Source organism: Synchiropus splendidus, chromosome 3 (genome assembly GCF_027744825.2).
Source record: "Synchiropus splendidus isolate RoL2022-P1 chromosome 3, RoL_Sspl_1.0, whole genome shotgun sequence".
In the NCBI taxonomy this organism is placed as follows: Eukaryota; Metazoa; Chordata; class Actinopteri; order Syngnathiformes; family Callionymidae; genus Synchiropus; species Synchiropus splendidus.
In genome coordinates this window covers 16,354,569-16,370,042 of record NC_071336.1, presented here as the reverse complement: position 1 = coordinate 16,370,042, position 15,474 = coordinate 16,354,569, and the positions used below count along the sequence as shown (strand labels likewise).

The 15,474-nt window shown below is 40.8% G+C and overlaps 1 protein-coding gene across 1 annotated transcript in view; it reads right to left on the bottom strand.

Moving 5' to 3' along the window:
* The window catches only part of adam19a (ADAM metallopeptidase domain 19a), a 141,628-nt gene extending 133,092 nt beyond the window's left edge, over window positions 1–8,536 (bottom strand). The window contains exon 1 of the mRNA XM_053859841.1: window positions 8,331–8,536. Coding sequence (XP_053715816.1) covers window positions 8,331–8,460 — 130 coding nt within the window. The 5' untranslated portion in view covers window positions 8,461–8,536. The remainder of the gene's footprint in view (window positions 1–8,330) is intronic.
* Window positions 8,537–15,474: the final 6,938 nt, after the last annotated feature.

Below are 15,474 nucleotides of genomic sequence, written 5' to 3'. Positions count from 1 at the left end.
ACTTAGGTCCCAGTGAGACGGAAGTAGACAGGTGTGACTTATGTTCCCTATGGATCGTCAAAACGTTGGGAAATCCATGTGGTCACCTTACTCACATGTAACCTGATTTATTAGAGTAATATCATCATATGTTGTCTTTTCTAAAGTCAAAATATCAGATCACTGCCTTTTTTCACCGACGCAAGTCACATGCCGCCTGTTGACCCATTGAAAATAAATATGGGAAACTTCAAACCTAACAAACCAACAGAACACCACCTAAATCTAATCGGTTGCACATGCCGGGACCTTTCTGTTAACAAACAATCAAAAAAAGATCCAATACACAATCTTCACTGAAAGTAACTAAAGTAAATAACAATAACAGCTTGTAGAACAGGGTCACATAAGAAAAAACAGTCTTCAGTAGCTGTAATCGTCTCTAAAAAATATACAGTTTAGGACAAAAGAGTATCAAGCAGCAATGTCTATTCTAAAAGGAACAAGATTATTTCATGTTGCTGCTCATGAGACAAAGAGAAAACTGGCAAGAGACTTTGTTCCGTTCATTCCGCCGTGGTACATACAGTGCCTATCATAAGTATTCACCCCCTTGGATGTTTTACCCTTTTAGTGCTTTCATAAATCAACCATGGTCAATAAAATTGGACTTTTTAACACAAAAAATCTCTTTAATTTAAAAAACTCTTTCATGTCAAAGTGAAAACAGATTTCTACAAAGTAATGTCAATGAAATAAAATATATATAAAGAAATATAATTGTTTGCATAATTAATCACCCCTTTTTAAGTTAATGGTCTCATTCAACAGAGGTCCATCAAATTCTTTCCAATAGTCTCACAGTTAGTGAAATGAAGATCACTCGAGTGGTGTGGGTGTGCTTCAAGTGACTGAGGTATAAAACACATGTGTCCCAATGGTCCAGACTGGTGGATCAGTATTCTTGGGTTAGGGTTAGGGTTAGGGTTAGGGTTACAATTACACCATGAAGACAGAAGAACACTCCAAGCAACTCAGGGAACGGGTGAGTGAGAAGTACAATTCAGGGGATGGATACAAAAAAAATTTCAAGGCGTTGAACATCCCCCAAAGTTCAGTGAAATCCATTGTCAAGAAATAGAAGTAAACTAAGTGACCGTGCAAGTAGGAGACTAGTTAGAGAAGCAACCAAGACCCCTACGACTTCCCTGAAGGAGTTACAAGCTTCTGAGCTGCTGAGGTGGGAGAGACTGTGCACATAGCAACTGCTGCCTGGGTTCTTCACCGGTTAAAGCTTTATGGGAGAGTGGCAATGAGAAAGCCACTGTTGAAGAAAAGTCATATTAGATCTCGACCAGAGTTTGCCAAAAAGCACATGGAAGACTCCATGGTCAAGTGGAAGAAGATTCTTTGGTCTGATGAGACCAAAATCGAGCTTTTTGGCCATCAGACAAGAGTCATGTATGGCGGAAACCAAACACTGCACATCACCAAAAACACACCATCCCCACTATTAAGCATGGTGGTGGTAGCATCATGCTGTGGGGATGTTTCTCAGCAGCCGGACCTGGAAGGCTTGTAAAGATAGAGGGCAGGATGAATGCTGCAAAATACACTGAAATCCTGGGGCACAATCTTATTCAGTCTGCAAGAGAACTACGGTTGGGAGAAGATTTCTTTTCCAGCAAGACAATGATCCAAAGCATACTGCAAAAGCTACACAGGAATGGTTAAAGAAGAACCAGGTAAATGTTCTGGAGTGCCCGAGTCAAAGCCCAGACCTCAATCCTATAGAGAATTTGTGGCTGGACTCAAAAAGGGCTGTTCATGCCCGATACCCACGCAACCTGACAGAGCTTGAGCGGTTTTGCAAGGAAGAATGGAGCAAAATTGCTGTGGGCAGATGTACAAGACTTATCGAGACTTATCCGCACAGACTCACTGCTGTGATTGCATCCAATGGTGCATCTACAAAATACTGACTGGAAGGGGGTGATTAATTAATTATATTTCTTTATATTTTTTTATTTCATTGACATTACTTTGTAGAAATCTGTTTTCACTTTGACATTACAGAGTTTTTTCCAATAATTTTTTGTGTTAAAAAGTCAAATTTTATTGACCATGGTTGATTTATGAAAGCACATCCAAGGGGGTGAATACTTATGATAGGCACTGTATGCACCCAGGGACGTGACTGAGCCATAAAATCTCTTTGTCTCAGTGGGTGGAGGTGGGGCCGCTAGCTCACGCACGCACACACACACAGGCTACTTAGGAGATGCGAGACAACGAAATCAAACATGCTACCGTGCATACAGCAATTTGTCGAAGCCGGCAAAATGATGGAGTTCATTTTTATAATTGTTCGATTAACTGTCTTATTAATTATCGTGACAAGGCTGCGGCATTACAGATATTTAGCAACGAAAACCATTCTGTCAACTTCATCTGGCTTCAGAGAAGCCCTCGAGCAAGACGCTATGCTAGTAACAACAGCTGTTCGCTGACTGTTAGCTGTCTGTGTCTGAGATTTCACAGGTATAATGTGTTGCCTTCCAACAAGCGACTAGGCATGCAACGGTCACAGGTATGAATGGTACATCAAAGTGACATTTGTAAACAAGGATTAGACGGCTGAAGTCTGTGCGTGACGTCAGCGGGTTGATCACGGTGGAGTGAACTCCAGCTGCATGCATTACAACGGCCCAAACATAGGTTTATTTAAGTGCTTTATTTATGAAGCCAACTCAAAAGAGACTTTTTAATGTTCTGTCGTCATCCGAGTCATTCAACAGTTTGCAGTGAAAACGCAGAGCAGCCGACTGGGAAAAGATTTCAGACGAAAACATGAAGCTCAGGCTCGGCTCATGGTTGGATGCGCAATTCCTGATCTACCAAAATGTCGGTATCATAGCGTGATAGTGATACTGGATCAGATTGGTCGGATCCCTAATAGCAACAGGGACAGTTTTGGACACGATAACCATGATAAGAACAAACTTTAGATGTTCCTGCTGTCTGCACTTATTCTGAGGACTGTCAAACCAATTACACACATGCACCGCCACAAGGTTACAAAATGTAATCTTATTTTTTACAACCATCTGACTCGCATCGTGTTTTGAGTCGCCTCGCATGTCAGTTTATTTTGCAAATACAAATTTGAGGAAGGTCATCCTGGCAAGAAAATCCTCAGGAAACACTCTCCATGGCGACTACTGAAAGGACAATATCAAAATAAGTCCTCTCTTGTGCGCTTTTACTAATTCAACATGTTGCCAGTTTGATTCAGAGCTCTGGCACTGTAACTGTGCTCACTAGAGAAATGGTTTTATCTGGCACGGAGAGAAAGCAGCTCAGGTAATCGTTCGTTCTGTTCATCATTAAAGAGCTTAAACTTCACTCGTCGCTTTTGAGCTCTCTCTCGCTCGCTGGCAGTGGCTCACCTCCACACGACTAACCCTCAAAGCATAAGCATAACACTTGTAAAATGAATAATGACTAAAGCAGGCCCACACAGTCGACGGAGGTGAGCTTTTATGCTAATACTGTGGGCGGCACAAATAACCCTTGTTGGATTAGTAAATCCATAAACTATCCTTCAAGGCCATAGCCTCTGTGTTTATCTGGCACAGGGTTTGGAAAACAGACCAAAGTGAAAAGGTGAGCTTGGCATTGCGTCTGTGAACATGCAGCTAATGAATCTCTGCCTGTTTAGAGGTCGACTGGCGCTGAATGCTCCGGCTGACTCCTGGGGGCTCAGAGAACTGGGCTTGCATAGCAAAAGCACGTGCCTCCCTGGCTCTGTGCTGGTAAATGGGCCATGGTGTAGTCAGACATTGTGAGGAAAACTGCTGAGCACGGAGATTATTGGAATCCCAGCAGATCACAAGTACATTAAGAGGTTGGTGGTGTTTTTAATCTTCTCATGACAAGTCTTGAACTACAGAGAGTGAGTGAGCTGACAAGGAGTGCAATCGACAGGGGTTCCACAGGAAGGCGAGGGAAGTGACGGTTGTATTCTGCATGTGCAAGCAGAACGTAAACGTACACAGATGTGCAAAACCACAAATGAAGCAGTGTGTTGCCTTGTCACCAGAGATTGAGGTTTCATGGCCAACTCCTTCACCAACACGACGCACACAGATGAGGATTCGGTTGATCAGTTTCCTGCCACCTATGGCCACTCACTTGTGTTTCTACAGTGCAGTGTCTCAGTGACACGGAAGTAAGCGCAACCATAATACATGTACATTAATGAGCTGTAAATGTAATTCATTTGTGGGAGGAAGTCAGTGGACAAAGACTAGTGCTGCAGGAGTCTGGGACAAAAAAAAACAGATAAAATTAGTTTTTGAAAAATAGAGTTCCCCTGAACACGTTTTGCAGATCTAATTAGGTCTGTAAGACTGAAAAACCCACAAGAAGACGGAAATATAATTAAAGCTGCAGCCACACAAGAGTTAAAAAAGAGACACATTCAAACTGCTCAGTAAATAAGACACGCACTGGTGGCATTGAATTAATACTCCTAATAAATACATTATTAGGTGGAATACAGAAACCACTTAAAAGGTGCAGTGTTTGAGGTTTTTATTTTAGTTATGTATTTTGTTTTGATTTTTCTGAGGTTTTCAGGTTGCAGTGATCTGTAACTTCCACCATCCATCCAGTCCTTCCTCTCCAACTGAAAACAGTGGAGCAAAACCACCGGCCAAACACAACCTTGTTTCACGCTTGCCGATTTTTTACGTCTCGTTTCCGTCTCTTGGAGGCATCAGAAATACGTTCTAGAACATGCTCAATAGATCAGCCAATCAAAAACACATGCTCAATTCAAACCACTATTTCCAGACCCAAAACAAATAACTTGAGGTAATGCATACCACCAACTTGTACAAGGACCCGTGTAGTTGACGTTATTAGCTGCGAAATGCTAACTTAGACGCTATCCTTCCTCTGAGGTTTTAGTTGCTGGTATAACGTCACCAATATGACCAAGGGTTGTCCTGGAAACAGGAAACAGGTTAGATGTTCCATCAGAACTAAGAACTAATAACATTTTGCTGTTGTGTGTTTGTACATCCCTATTGCTTATAAATAGATTTCTGTATCTGTACATTGTAAATCAAGTTTGTTTATTATTATTAGTAGTAGTAGTACTAGAAATAGTAGTAGTAGTAGTCGTAGTAGTAGTAGTAGTAAATCAGTAAAACAGGATTCCAAATTATTTTTATGAAAAATACTCTCTACTAAAGCCATTTACTATTGTATTAATATCAAGGTATCGGGCATAAAATATTGAAATATGAAAATTTGTCCACATCATTCAGCCCTAATTTTGGGTTCCACTAAGAAGAAAAGAACACAAAATGCAAGGTGCATCTTTAGCTTTAGCATGCATTTATCGGTATCGGGGTGAAGCCCAGTTTATCATGATATTGATTTGAGGTCATATCGCACTGGAGTGTGGGTCAACCTGCAAACTGAGGGCCTTGCCTTTTGGCCCAGCTCTTTCTGGGGCTTTCTGCCTGTGAACACTGCACACTTCCGTCTGTCAATCTCACCCCCATCTTTTCTCTCACACGAGTATGATGATCTGAAACTTTGTTGTTTTGCAAAGTCATTATTGTAAATGCTTAAAAGCTATTGTGTGATGAATCAGCACATTTTCAGGACTACTTTAGAAGAGGTAATTTATTTCTGTGTTTTGCTATCATTCCAGACTATGATTTATGAATATGTCCGGCAGCACTATGCAAAACCCTAAGTTTACTGTGGCCTGCATGATATGATATTCTGCACGTTTCATGTGACAAGTCATGGAAATAACATTTAATAAAAGTCAGACACACAATGTTAAAGTTAACGTGCTGATTTCACAGAGTTATAAATCCAGGCAGGGCTTATTTCAAATGACTCACTCAAGCGAAGAATACGTCTTGAAGAACAATCACTTATCAGCATGAGCCAGACTGTGTTGGCACTCGTGGAAACTTTTCAGTCCCATCGTTTCAGAGTTAAACTGCTGCTACAGATGGACAATAAGATGAGGAAATTGTGTTTTAGCTGACGAGAGCAAGTTTGCAGCCAGTTCCCAGAATCTCACTAGTTCACTGATCAATCTATAGTGTGTTAAGAGCGGGGAGAGGGCTGGAGAGAAACAGAATTACCATTTTTACTATTCAGCTTTTGCAGCCAATTTATTGCTGCAGCGGCCACGTTACACACAAACTAATGGAGCGATGAAAAACAGAAACACCAACTCCTCCGGACAAATGTTTTATACTTGGTTGTTTGGGGGCCCTGGAGTGCAAAAGCTGGAAAACTGTGTCAATAACAGTGCAACAATTTAGCTTTTGTTTCATCATCATGGTTTCTAACAGTTGGAGAAGCCACTGCAGCTCAAAGAAAGTAAAACAATCTTGACCTCATTAGCAGATAATGAAAGAGGACGGCTGTAAACTGATGCTTATTCAGCCCACTGTTACAGGCTGGTGCACTTTACAGGTAAAAAAAAAACATTCCTGTAACAGCTGCATGGAGAGACACAAATGACTGACTACTTCTCCCCAGCAATTGCGCAACAAAGGGGCCCCAAACGCTGGGACTCACGTCACCAGTCACTGTCAGTCGAGCTTGACTCTGCCTTCTGAGGTTCACCGTTACTGAGAACCGCTCTGCCCCCAAACAAAATAATGGAAACAGTACATAACTAAGACCCACTAATCTCAACAAATGTAGAACAATATAACAGCGCAGCTACAAAGCACATATAATGAAGAAAACAGCATAAGAACAACCTCCACTCAGAACAATAATCAAGTTGGAGCCAATGTCATGCTGTGTTGGAACAAGTTTGGTGGCTAATACTACTATGCAAAAAACACCAACAGTCCGACAAGCCCGCTTCTGTGACAAGACAATGCACAGGCAATACTTCAGACTGGAATGTCTTAACCACCATCAGTCAGGTGGTCAACAAGGAGAGATGTATCTGAGTAGGCATTGCATCCACACTTAAGAAGACGAAGAAACAGTAAATAACAGAGATTGTCCCAGAAGTTTTCCACTACTACATACAGATTTCTTCTCCGGTTTAATAAGTGAAAGTACATAAATTCATCCTCCACCACCCAGAAAACATAACAAGGTAAGTAGACGCACATTTATCGCAAACCAGTTTTGAGTTTTTGAGTGAACAAAATCAGAACTAAACCTACAATGGTACTGCCAAAAATGACTCGCTTCTAGTGTCATAAATTGGAAAATTGTAAGATGATCTGTTGCTCTACGCCAGGGCCTGCCAACTAGTCTACGTTCACTATTATTGGTTATTATTACATTATTGGTTCTCCACAATAGTTACCAATAATAAGATAGTTATTACATGAAAAAAAAAATATTTTTTAACACTTGGTCTCACCACACTGGTGACTCCAGTTCCACTGAAAGAGACTGGCTCTGTCAGTGTCCAGTAGTTACTAGTTCTGTGACTTGTTAGTAGTTCATGCTCTGAAGACTCCAGCTTCCCCTAACAGTCATGTCTTTTTTTCCCTTTCCTCCACTCTTGACAGCTGCTGGTCATTTGACCAAGTCATTCAGGAAACAGCCCAGGACCTGTACCTGCATCTGCAGCGCCTACAGTGGAGGCAAACATCGGCTGTGATCAGGACATGAAAGAGCTTCTCAAACCAGGAGTCAAGAGCATGAACAGACGGTTTACTGACATTGAAATGTTTTAGAGTTTGCTCATAGAGTTTGGTGATGGAAATCACATCAGTCTCACGCCAGAACTCCTTTTATGGACATGACATCAAGCGAGAACCTTTTTCATGATACTTAGTTTTTTGGGGAGAAACAACATTTTCAGATACGGATTCTCCGGGATCCACTTTCATAACTCCAACATTGTTCTATGTTTTTACAGAAACTCCGCTGCCCTCGAATATCCGCCGACTTCCAGACGCGCGCGCGCGCACACACACACACACACACACAGTTCTATCCCGCTATGGTGAGATGAACAGACGTGGACCCAGGATAACGGCTGCATCTGTAAATACGGTAATATTAAGGCGCACACATCAGCACACAGGCGTCCACCAGCCACAAATGTGAGTTCTGTCGTTGTGACTTCTGGAGTTAAAGACGGCCGTTAGAATCAGGAGCTCTCTGATCAGGTCTATGTGGGGACTGAAAAGTTTGCTCAGTCTAATGTCTCCGTCACATCACGTCTCGATAGCAACAACAACTGCACAGCCAGGTCCTGAGACCCGCCTAGATGCCTCGACAAGCAACTGGTAGATGCCGACAGAACTTTTGCGGCGCGTCCGCGGAGTCTTTACCGTGTCCTCCGGCGTCTTCGCGCGCGCCGTCCAGGACGCCATTCAGCAGCAGAAAAGAGACGAAGAAGAGTAAAAGTCCACATCTTTCCGGGGTGATCGCGGCCTTTTTCTGCCTGTGTTTACTGTACATCCCTGTGTACCTCGGAGCCCTGGCCGTCCTCCCTTTTCCTCGCCGTTGTTCCACTCTGCCTCTCCGAGTCCGACTCCAAGCGTCAAGTTCGACGAAAGGCAGCGCCGCACTTCCGCTCGGGGACGCCAAAATAAAATGGACTCACGCAAACCAACGCTCAAAAAGTATTTGCCGGATAATATACCGCTTGCTTATCGACATAGTTTGATTGCCATTTATCAGCTACTGTAATAATATGTTTTTGAAAAGCAAGTTACAAATACATTAACTAGATGTTAGTTTGATAAAAGTACTTTGAAAACAGACTACACTGTACACAAGCTGGTTCATCAGTAAAGCTTCATGTTCTTTCAAATGTTTTGCAGTTCCATAAGTGTTCAGTAAACCTGAGCATAATTTTCATACAAAACACACATCATAACATTGTCTCATAAGAATGCCCGTTGAAACAATATCCTTCAAGACCATTTTAAAAAGTCAGCAGGAAATAGTGAGTGCCTGTAATTGACACATTTGACCTGTAGTGGTGAACTATTGAGTAAAATTATCCCCAAAATGCCTTTGACTCATCTCTCTGCTTATTGTTTTTGTGTGACTACTTTACCTTGGCCATCTCTGAGGAGCAACTCCTCCCTGTCATTGGCATTTGTTGTATCAGAACAGATAGATGAAGGATACCATGAAGGCGTCACAGTGTTCTGGCGTGTTCGTGTTGTACTCTAACCCAATGAAGACGCTATCAAAACTTGCCACAGCCTACTTTTCCCTTCTCTTTTCCATCTCTCTTGTGGTGTAGAAGAGTTCACATTACCACTTCTGCTGCTTTAAAGTTCTGCTGTCGCCTCACTTTTGATCAAGACCAGACGTTTGAGACAGGAGAAAGCCTCACATGGAGAGACCACTGAGCAGAACACAGCCTCTTACCATCTTAAAACAACAGCATAATTGTGAAAGTTGAACAGAGTAGTAGCTTGTAAATGTAATAAAACTCATCCTCCTCCAAATGTGTTTGAGGTACAATTTGTTGTATATTTTTGCACTACCACCTTGCCCTATAAATGAACAACTTTCTAGAAATTGACTGTTCTTCTTGTCCCAAAAGGAAGCCTAGTATTCATTTGAAACAAGTTTATTTGTTATAACAATACAAATTAAATCAGTTTTTCGGCTTCATGGTGTAATTACTCACCAAATTCCCCTCTTGCATAATTACTTCAGATTAAATTATTAGTTTAAACTCCAATGCCCTTGACCACTATAACAAGCTTTTATTTTGAAATCGCTGTCTTACTGTCTGCGGTGCGCTGAGATGAATTGACTGAGAGTGGCTTGCGTTTCATCCAAATCATTCACACATGATGAGATTCGCCAAGATTTGCAGAAAACCTGACCACACTCATTGTGAGTAGATTATAGGGGTCACAAACAGTTTCCATAGAAAAGAAAAATCTAGTCATTTTACATTGAAGCTGGTGTGTGTTGGATATAACTGATCTTTATCACCTTAATCACCGTCATTATTATCATTATCATGGATCATAATAATCATCCAGACTGTGGCTTCAGGCTTAAATATCACCCTTGACCTCTAGAGGTCAGTCAAAGAATCATGTGCAATGTGTTTGAGTTCAGCAGAAGATAGGGGGCGTAGCAAAGATGAATGTGCATGACCAGACATGACCTCTTTATTACCATCATCATCATTACCAACGTATGCAGTCTCCAAATTCAATAAGGTGTCGAGACATGCTCGGCCATTGTCAGATGACCCTCGAGGCTACCTCAGTTTATGCGGTCATGCTGGAGAATTACTTCATAATTGCATAAATCGGTATGACAAAACCAAAAAAAAAACAAAAGGAAGAGCAAGCCTTTTAGTCTTTATCAGTCACTTACACCCAAGAACACTGAATATTTATGAAGATGGAGCGGGATGTGAGATGAATTTAAATAAAGGAACCCAAGGACACAACGGCTTTGGCATTTCTAAGTATGAATGGGAAGGTTGTTTGATGAGTAGCAATGAAGGCAACATGTGTGCATGAAGAGAATTTGTTGAGATTGTACAAGCTGCTGGTTCAGACATCGAGGAGATGAACACATGATGATGCCGATGAAGTCATTAATACTGTCAGTTTAAAGGGCATTCAACATGGTTGGTCACATTTTTGTTTCATTTTCAACCTAAAAATGCTGCTGGTAAAAGAAGAATCATGGAGGGAATTGAGGAAGACACGGAGAAGGAGAAGCTTGAGATACAACGTGATGTTTGTGAAGCATGTCTTCATGGTCGGACAGATATATGGAATGGACTCCTTATTCTGGCCCACCTTCCATTACAGAGAGTTTATTAGAGTAATATCATTAGAGTAATATCTTTGTCAGCATGAGATGAAGAAGAGAAATGAGCATAAATAATGAAAGAGAGTTAAAATGTATCCGACCACTTGCTTGTCTCCAGTGAGGCAAGGTAGATTTTCGGTCACATAAGGATTCAGAATGTAGACTGTGGTCATGAATCATGATTTCTATTTGGATTGAAGAGTTTGTAATCGAATCAAATCGTGAGACCAATGAAGATGCACAGCCCAAGTAGTGAACCCTAACCTCATCCTCCAAATCTATGAAACAGTATCAGGGGCTTAACTGAAGCAGAACATAGAGAGGTCCTGATAGCACTGTTTAGCCGAAGTACGAGTATGAGTACTGACCTTTGACTACTTGCTGACACAGAGCATACGAGTACTTAATAGTACCATAACAACCATTTAAAACTTTGACTATTTATTATTTCTGCTCATTCCCTGAACAAACATGACATCACTGCTGCAGATTTAACATTTCAAGTTTAGCATGTGGACTCTATACTGATGCAATGCATGTAGTGATACACAATACATAAGATCCCAGTACTGCCAACTGGTTCACGTGTAAAGTGTACAGTATATTCACGGATTATGTTCTGGGACAACATAGTTGATAGTTGAAGCACCATGAGTAACTCTAGGTTAGTGCAGGGGAGCGCATGAAATCAGAATCAATGAGTCTCTGTAACTACCAATGTCACTGAGTGTTTCCTTGAATTAACCGTTTGAAACTAAGCTCATGAAAAAAAACAGACATAAAAAACTCTGGGACGCTCAGTTTTGGTGTCTGGATTCATCTTAATACAGTGCTTTATTATGACATTTTTCTGCATTCACATGACTTCACATGATTTCCTTCTGGCTAATTTGTAGTCCTCAGAGGCACGCGGGAAAATAGAACCATCAGTGAGCAAACACTGCGGTATGTATCGGGTATTTGACCAGCACGAGTGCAGTGAAATAGGCCAGTACTCATGTGAACGCCGATGCAATGAATCCAGTCAACAGCACAACAAATTGCAACATAACAAATATTACTATTTGTAGTATTTAGTAATGATAAAGTGTTGGGCAACATGTTTTACGTGGCTGCAGTATTTGTTACTTTTAAAAGTCATGTATGAACTTCTTTCTCACACGAGTAAGGTGACGTTTCACCAACTATTAAAACATGGAAAAGTATTCTAGGGCCCTTTTAAGAGTCTCTGCCTACCACATTGAGTTGGACACAAGAACACTGATACACGCAAGAAAAGGCCGACCTCCTCGACCTCATCCCAGTGATGTTTCAGTCTCATGAAAGAGTGAAACACATTCTCCAACATGGATGAGAGGTTTTCTATCCCCTGCCTAGCTCCATCAGCTTGACTGGCTCCAGCAAACATCCCAGAACAGAAGCTGCTTTACCATGTTCCTGTCAGTTGTGATGCCACTGCTCCAGCAGAGCTCAGCAGGGAAGTTAAAGCCTAAGTTGCTCTGAGTTAATCAAACTTCAGAAATCACCGAATTAATGTTGACTTTACTGCCCTTGTGGGAGAGTTATTGTTGAACACTGTCACGCTCACGGCTTTTAAGATCCTCATAAAATACCCACAAAACACTGCGCAGTTTTTCATGTCCTCCCTCATCTGGACCAGAACAATGTCAGCTAAGTCCAGCTGAGCTGGGCATGGCCCCACCAGGGGTCTGAGATCCTCACTTGTGTGCACGCTAATGTGAGCATCACAGCCGACTGGCAGGCAGAGATGAAGCCCAGAGTCATTGTCCGTCCACCCCCATGTTACAGTAGCATGCTGGTGTCACACTCTCGCTCTCTTTGACTTTGGAATTAAAGGATGGATTTCGACTTAGCTGGGAGAAGGCAGAGCTGGATAAGAGCGATTTATTTCACCTCATCTGGAAAATGTGTCTCTTTCCACACGACCACTTCACTGCCTCTTTATCCCGCTGGTGGGAGGACCATCACTCGGCTGGTGTGGATTTCACATCAGATATATATATATATATATATTTCTTTCGTGCTTTGGCTCATCCCTTCGGTGAAAGGTGTAGCCACCACGTCTTCAGCTGAAAAGGTCAAAAGCTTTCATCATCTCATTCATGATGCTCAGAGAGAGGAAGCACGACCATCTAATCAGCAAGGACAGATGATAAGACGTAGTTGGTGGAAAAGGCCACACATCCTTCATGTTTAACCTTTCGACTACTTTTATTGATTGAGATGACATCTTCAAATAATGTAAACAAAAAAAAAATATATATATACATTACATATATATATTACAGAATGTGTGATTAATTCATCTCAATTAATCGTAGTTTAATCGTATAGGAATGTTTGCCACAAGAAGCCACATTTTTCAATTTGAAGGAAACATACATTTAAACAACAAAAATATTGTTTATTTTGCATCAGTTTGACAATGGCACAATAAATCACGACGGTGGCTATATTCAAGTTTTTATATCACCTTATTTAAACTAAAGCTCTTTTAGTGTCTTGAAAATATTTGTATAAGAATTTCAAGTCCATTCAGCGTAGTGGAAACCCTGGTCATTGTGTAGTGAAAAACATCCCTGAACAAAAGCAAACAGATGCTTTTGTTTCCTTTTGTTCAGGGCTTCCTCCATGTTTGTTGTTGTTGTTATCATCCTAGCTGCCACGTGTCTTGTGCATCAGTGTGAACAGTGGACCAGGAACTCCTGCACTTACAAAGGTTCCCTGTTGTCTGGAGAGCAAACTGTTCAATTACATTTTATTGTAATTAATTAATCGTAATAATGTTGTAATTAATTATCATAATTAACTTGTTAACTTCACACCACTAATATAAATATACACACACATATATATATATATATATATATATATATAATCTCTCCAATTCTAAAATAAAAATTCAGTGAGACAGACTCAATCGCGATAGAATTAATCGCAGGAAATGTCGTTCACCAAGTACATTGGTTAAGCAGACCTGAAGAAGGGAAAACAGAGAAAATGTGTGGTTATTGAAGCTCACTACACCGTTTGATACAATTCACTATGGCATACTTGTTTGCTTGCACCTTAAGAGTCTTTATTTTATACATTGTAGGATTGTCAGACATCGAAGCCAAATAATTCATAGTTTATTTACCTTCAATTGCTCTTTACTTCCGCGGTTTATTTAGGAAAAAGCATTTTGGCTGCCCTTTACCTCTGACTTCCCCTCACTCATACACTTTCTAATGCATCACACACTGGAGTGGAGTGGTAACCTTTTCAGCGGGCATCCTAAATCTGCTCCTTTTCTCACCACATTATAACGCTCATTACTTCTCCCAGCGGTGGGTATTAACTCTGGTCATAACCAAAAACCGAGGGATAGAAATAGCTGAAACTATCTTCAACTTGAGGAGGACTGTGGAAGAAGGAAAGCGCAAGGTTATTTAGGTAGAATGTTACAGAATCAGGAAGCGTGGTATGAGGGACTCCACCGAATACATTCTATCAGGATAATATTGATCTGCACATGTGGCATTATACTTTATTTCATGCCGATTGATGGTCACTGGTTTGGTGGTGACCACCTATGGCAATATTGGTTTCAACTACTTCTTTGAGTTTTCTTTGACAAAAGCTGAGAGCATTGGCTGGAAGGAAAGAGCGTACGGTGAGACGGTAAGGTACTGTCTGACACTTCAAGGACACAGAGAGGCCTTTCCCACCGACACAGTTTATGGTTCTGGAAAAGTGCTGTTCTGGATTCTGGAATCTCTGGGATTTCCATCCAACCAGCAAGCATTCATGCATGTTTAAGTGGAACTGTAGTGGGATTGAGCTACAAAGTGTTACTCAGGAAGAAGTCAACAAAACACTGATAAACACACTGATAATATGAAAACATGTCTTGCTTTAGTGTCACTATTTGTTTTTATCCAACAGCCAAGCATGCATTGGCCATGATTACATCCAAGGCATCCAAAGTTATATATTGTGACCGTTGAAAGGGGCTGTCTAACCCTAAGAAAGGAGGGTTAAGAGAAAAGAATTACACTTTAATGTATAATGTAAAATGTTGATTTGTTGTGCTTTATTGCATTTAAACAACATTCCATTTAAAGATTCCCGATGTGTTGCATACATTTTAAAATCAACTTTCAATTCAACAACAATTAAGAAAAATATTCAATCCAGAAAGTTAGGTTTCAGTTGCATCATAATGAACAAAAAACAATGCACAAGACAAAAATGTTGGAGGCAACGTGTTATACGATGCCCGTGTATTGGCCTCTAAATTTTCTGGACGTGGCTGTCAAATACTGTTGATGCCTCCAACCCACTTTTTAGAGTTATTAGAGTGCATGGATTGCCATTTTATTGGCTGATACTCATTGAAATTCCGGAAGGCTCATACTGATCTTTGCAGGCTTGTATTCGTTTTTTCACCTCAACGAAATTACACACGTTATTTCTGAATATTCAAAATGACATTTGGGAAATGGAAAAGGCACAGATCCAAAATGTGCATAATTTACTTTTAATAATATCTCATAATATCATTTTTATTTATGATACATTATGATGGCCACATAAAACATACCATTAAACATTGAATGATGGCTCTTTTGATGAAGAAGACCATATTGTACTGCACTCATTTCTACT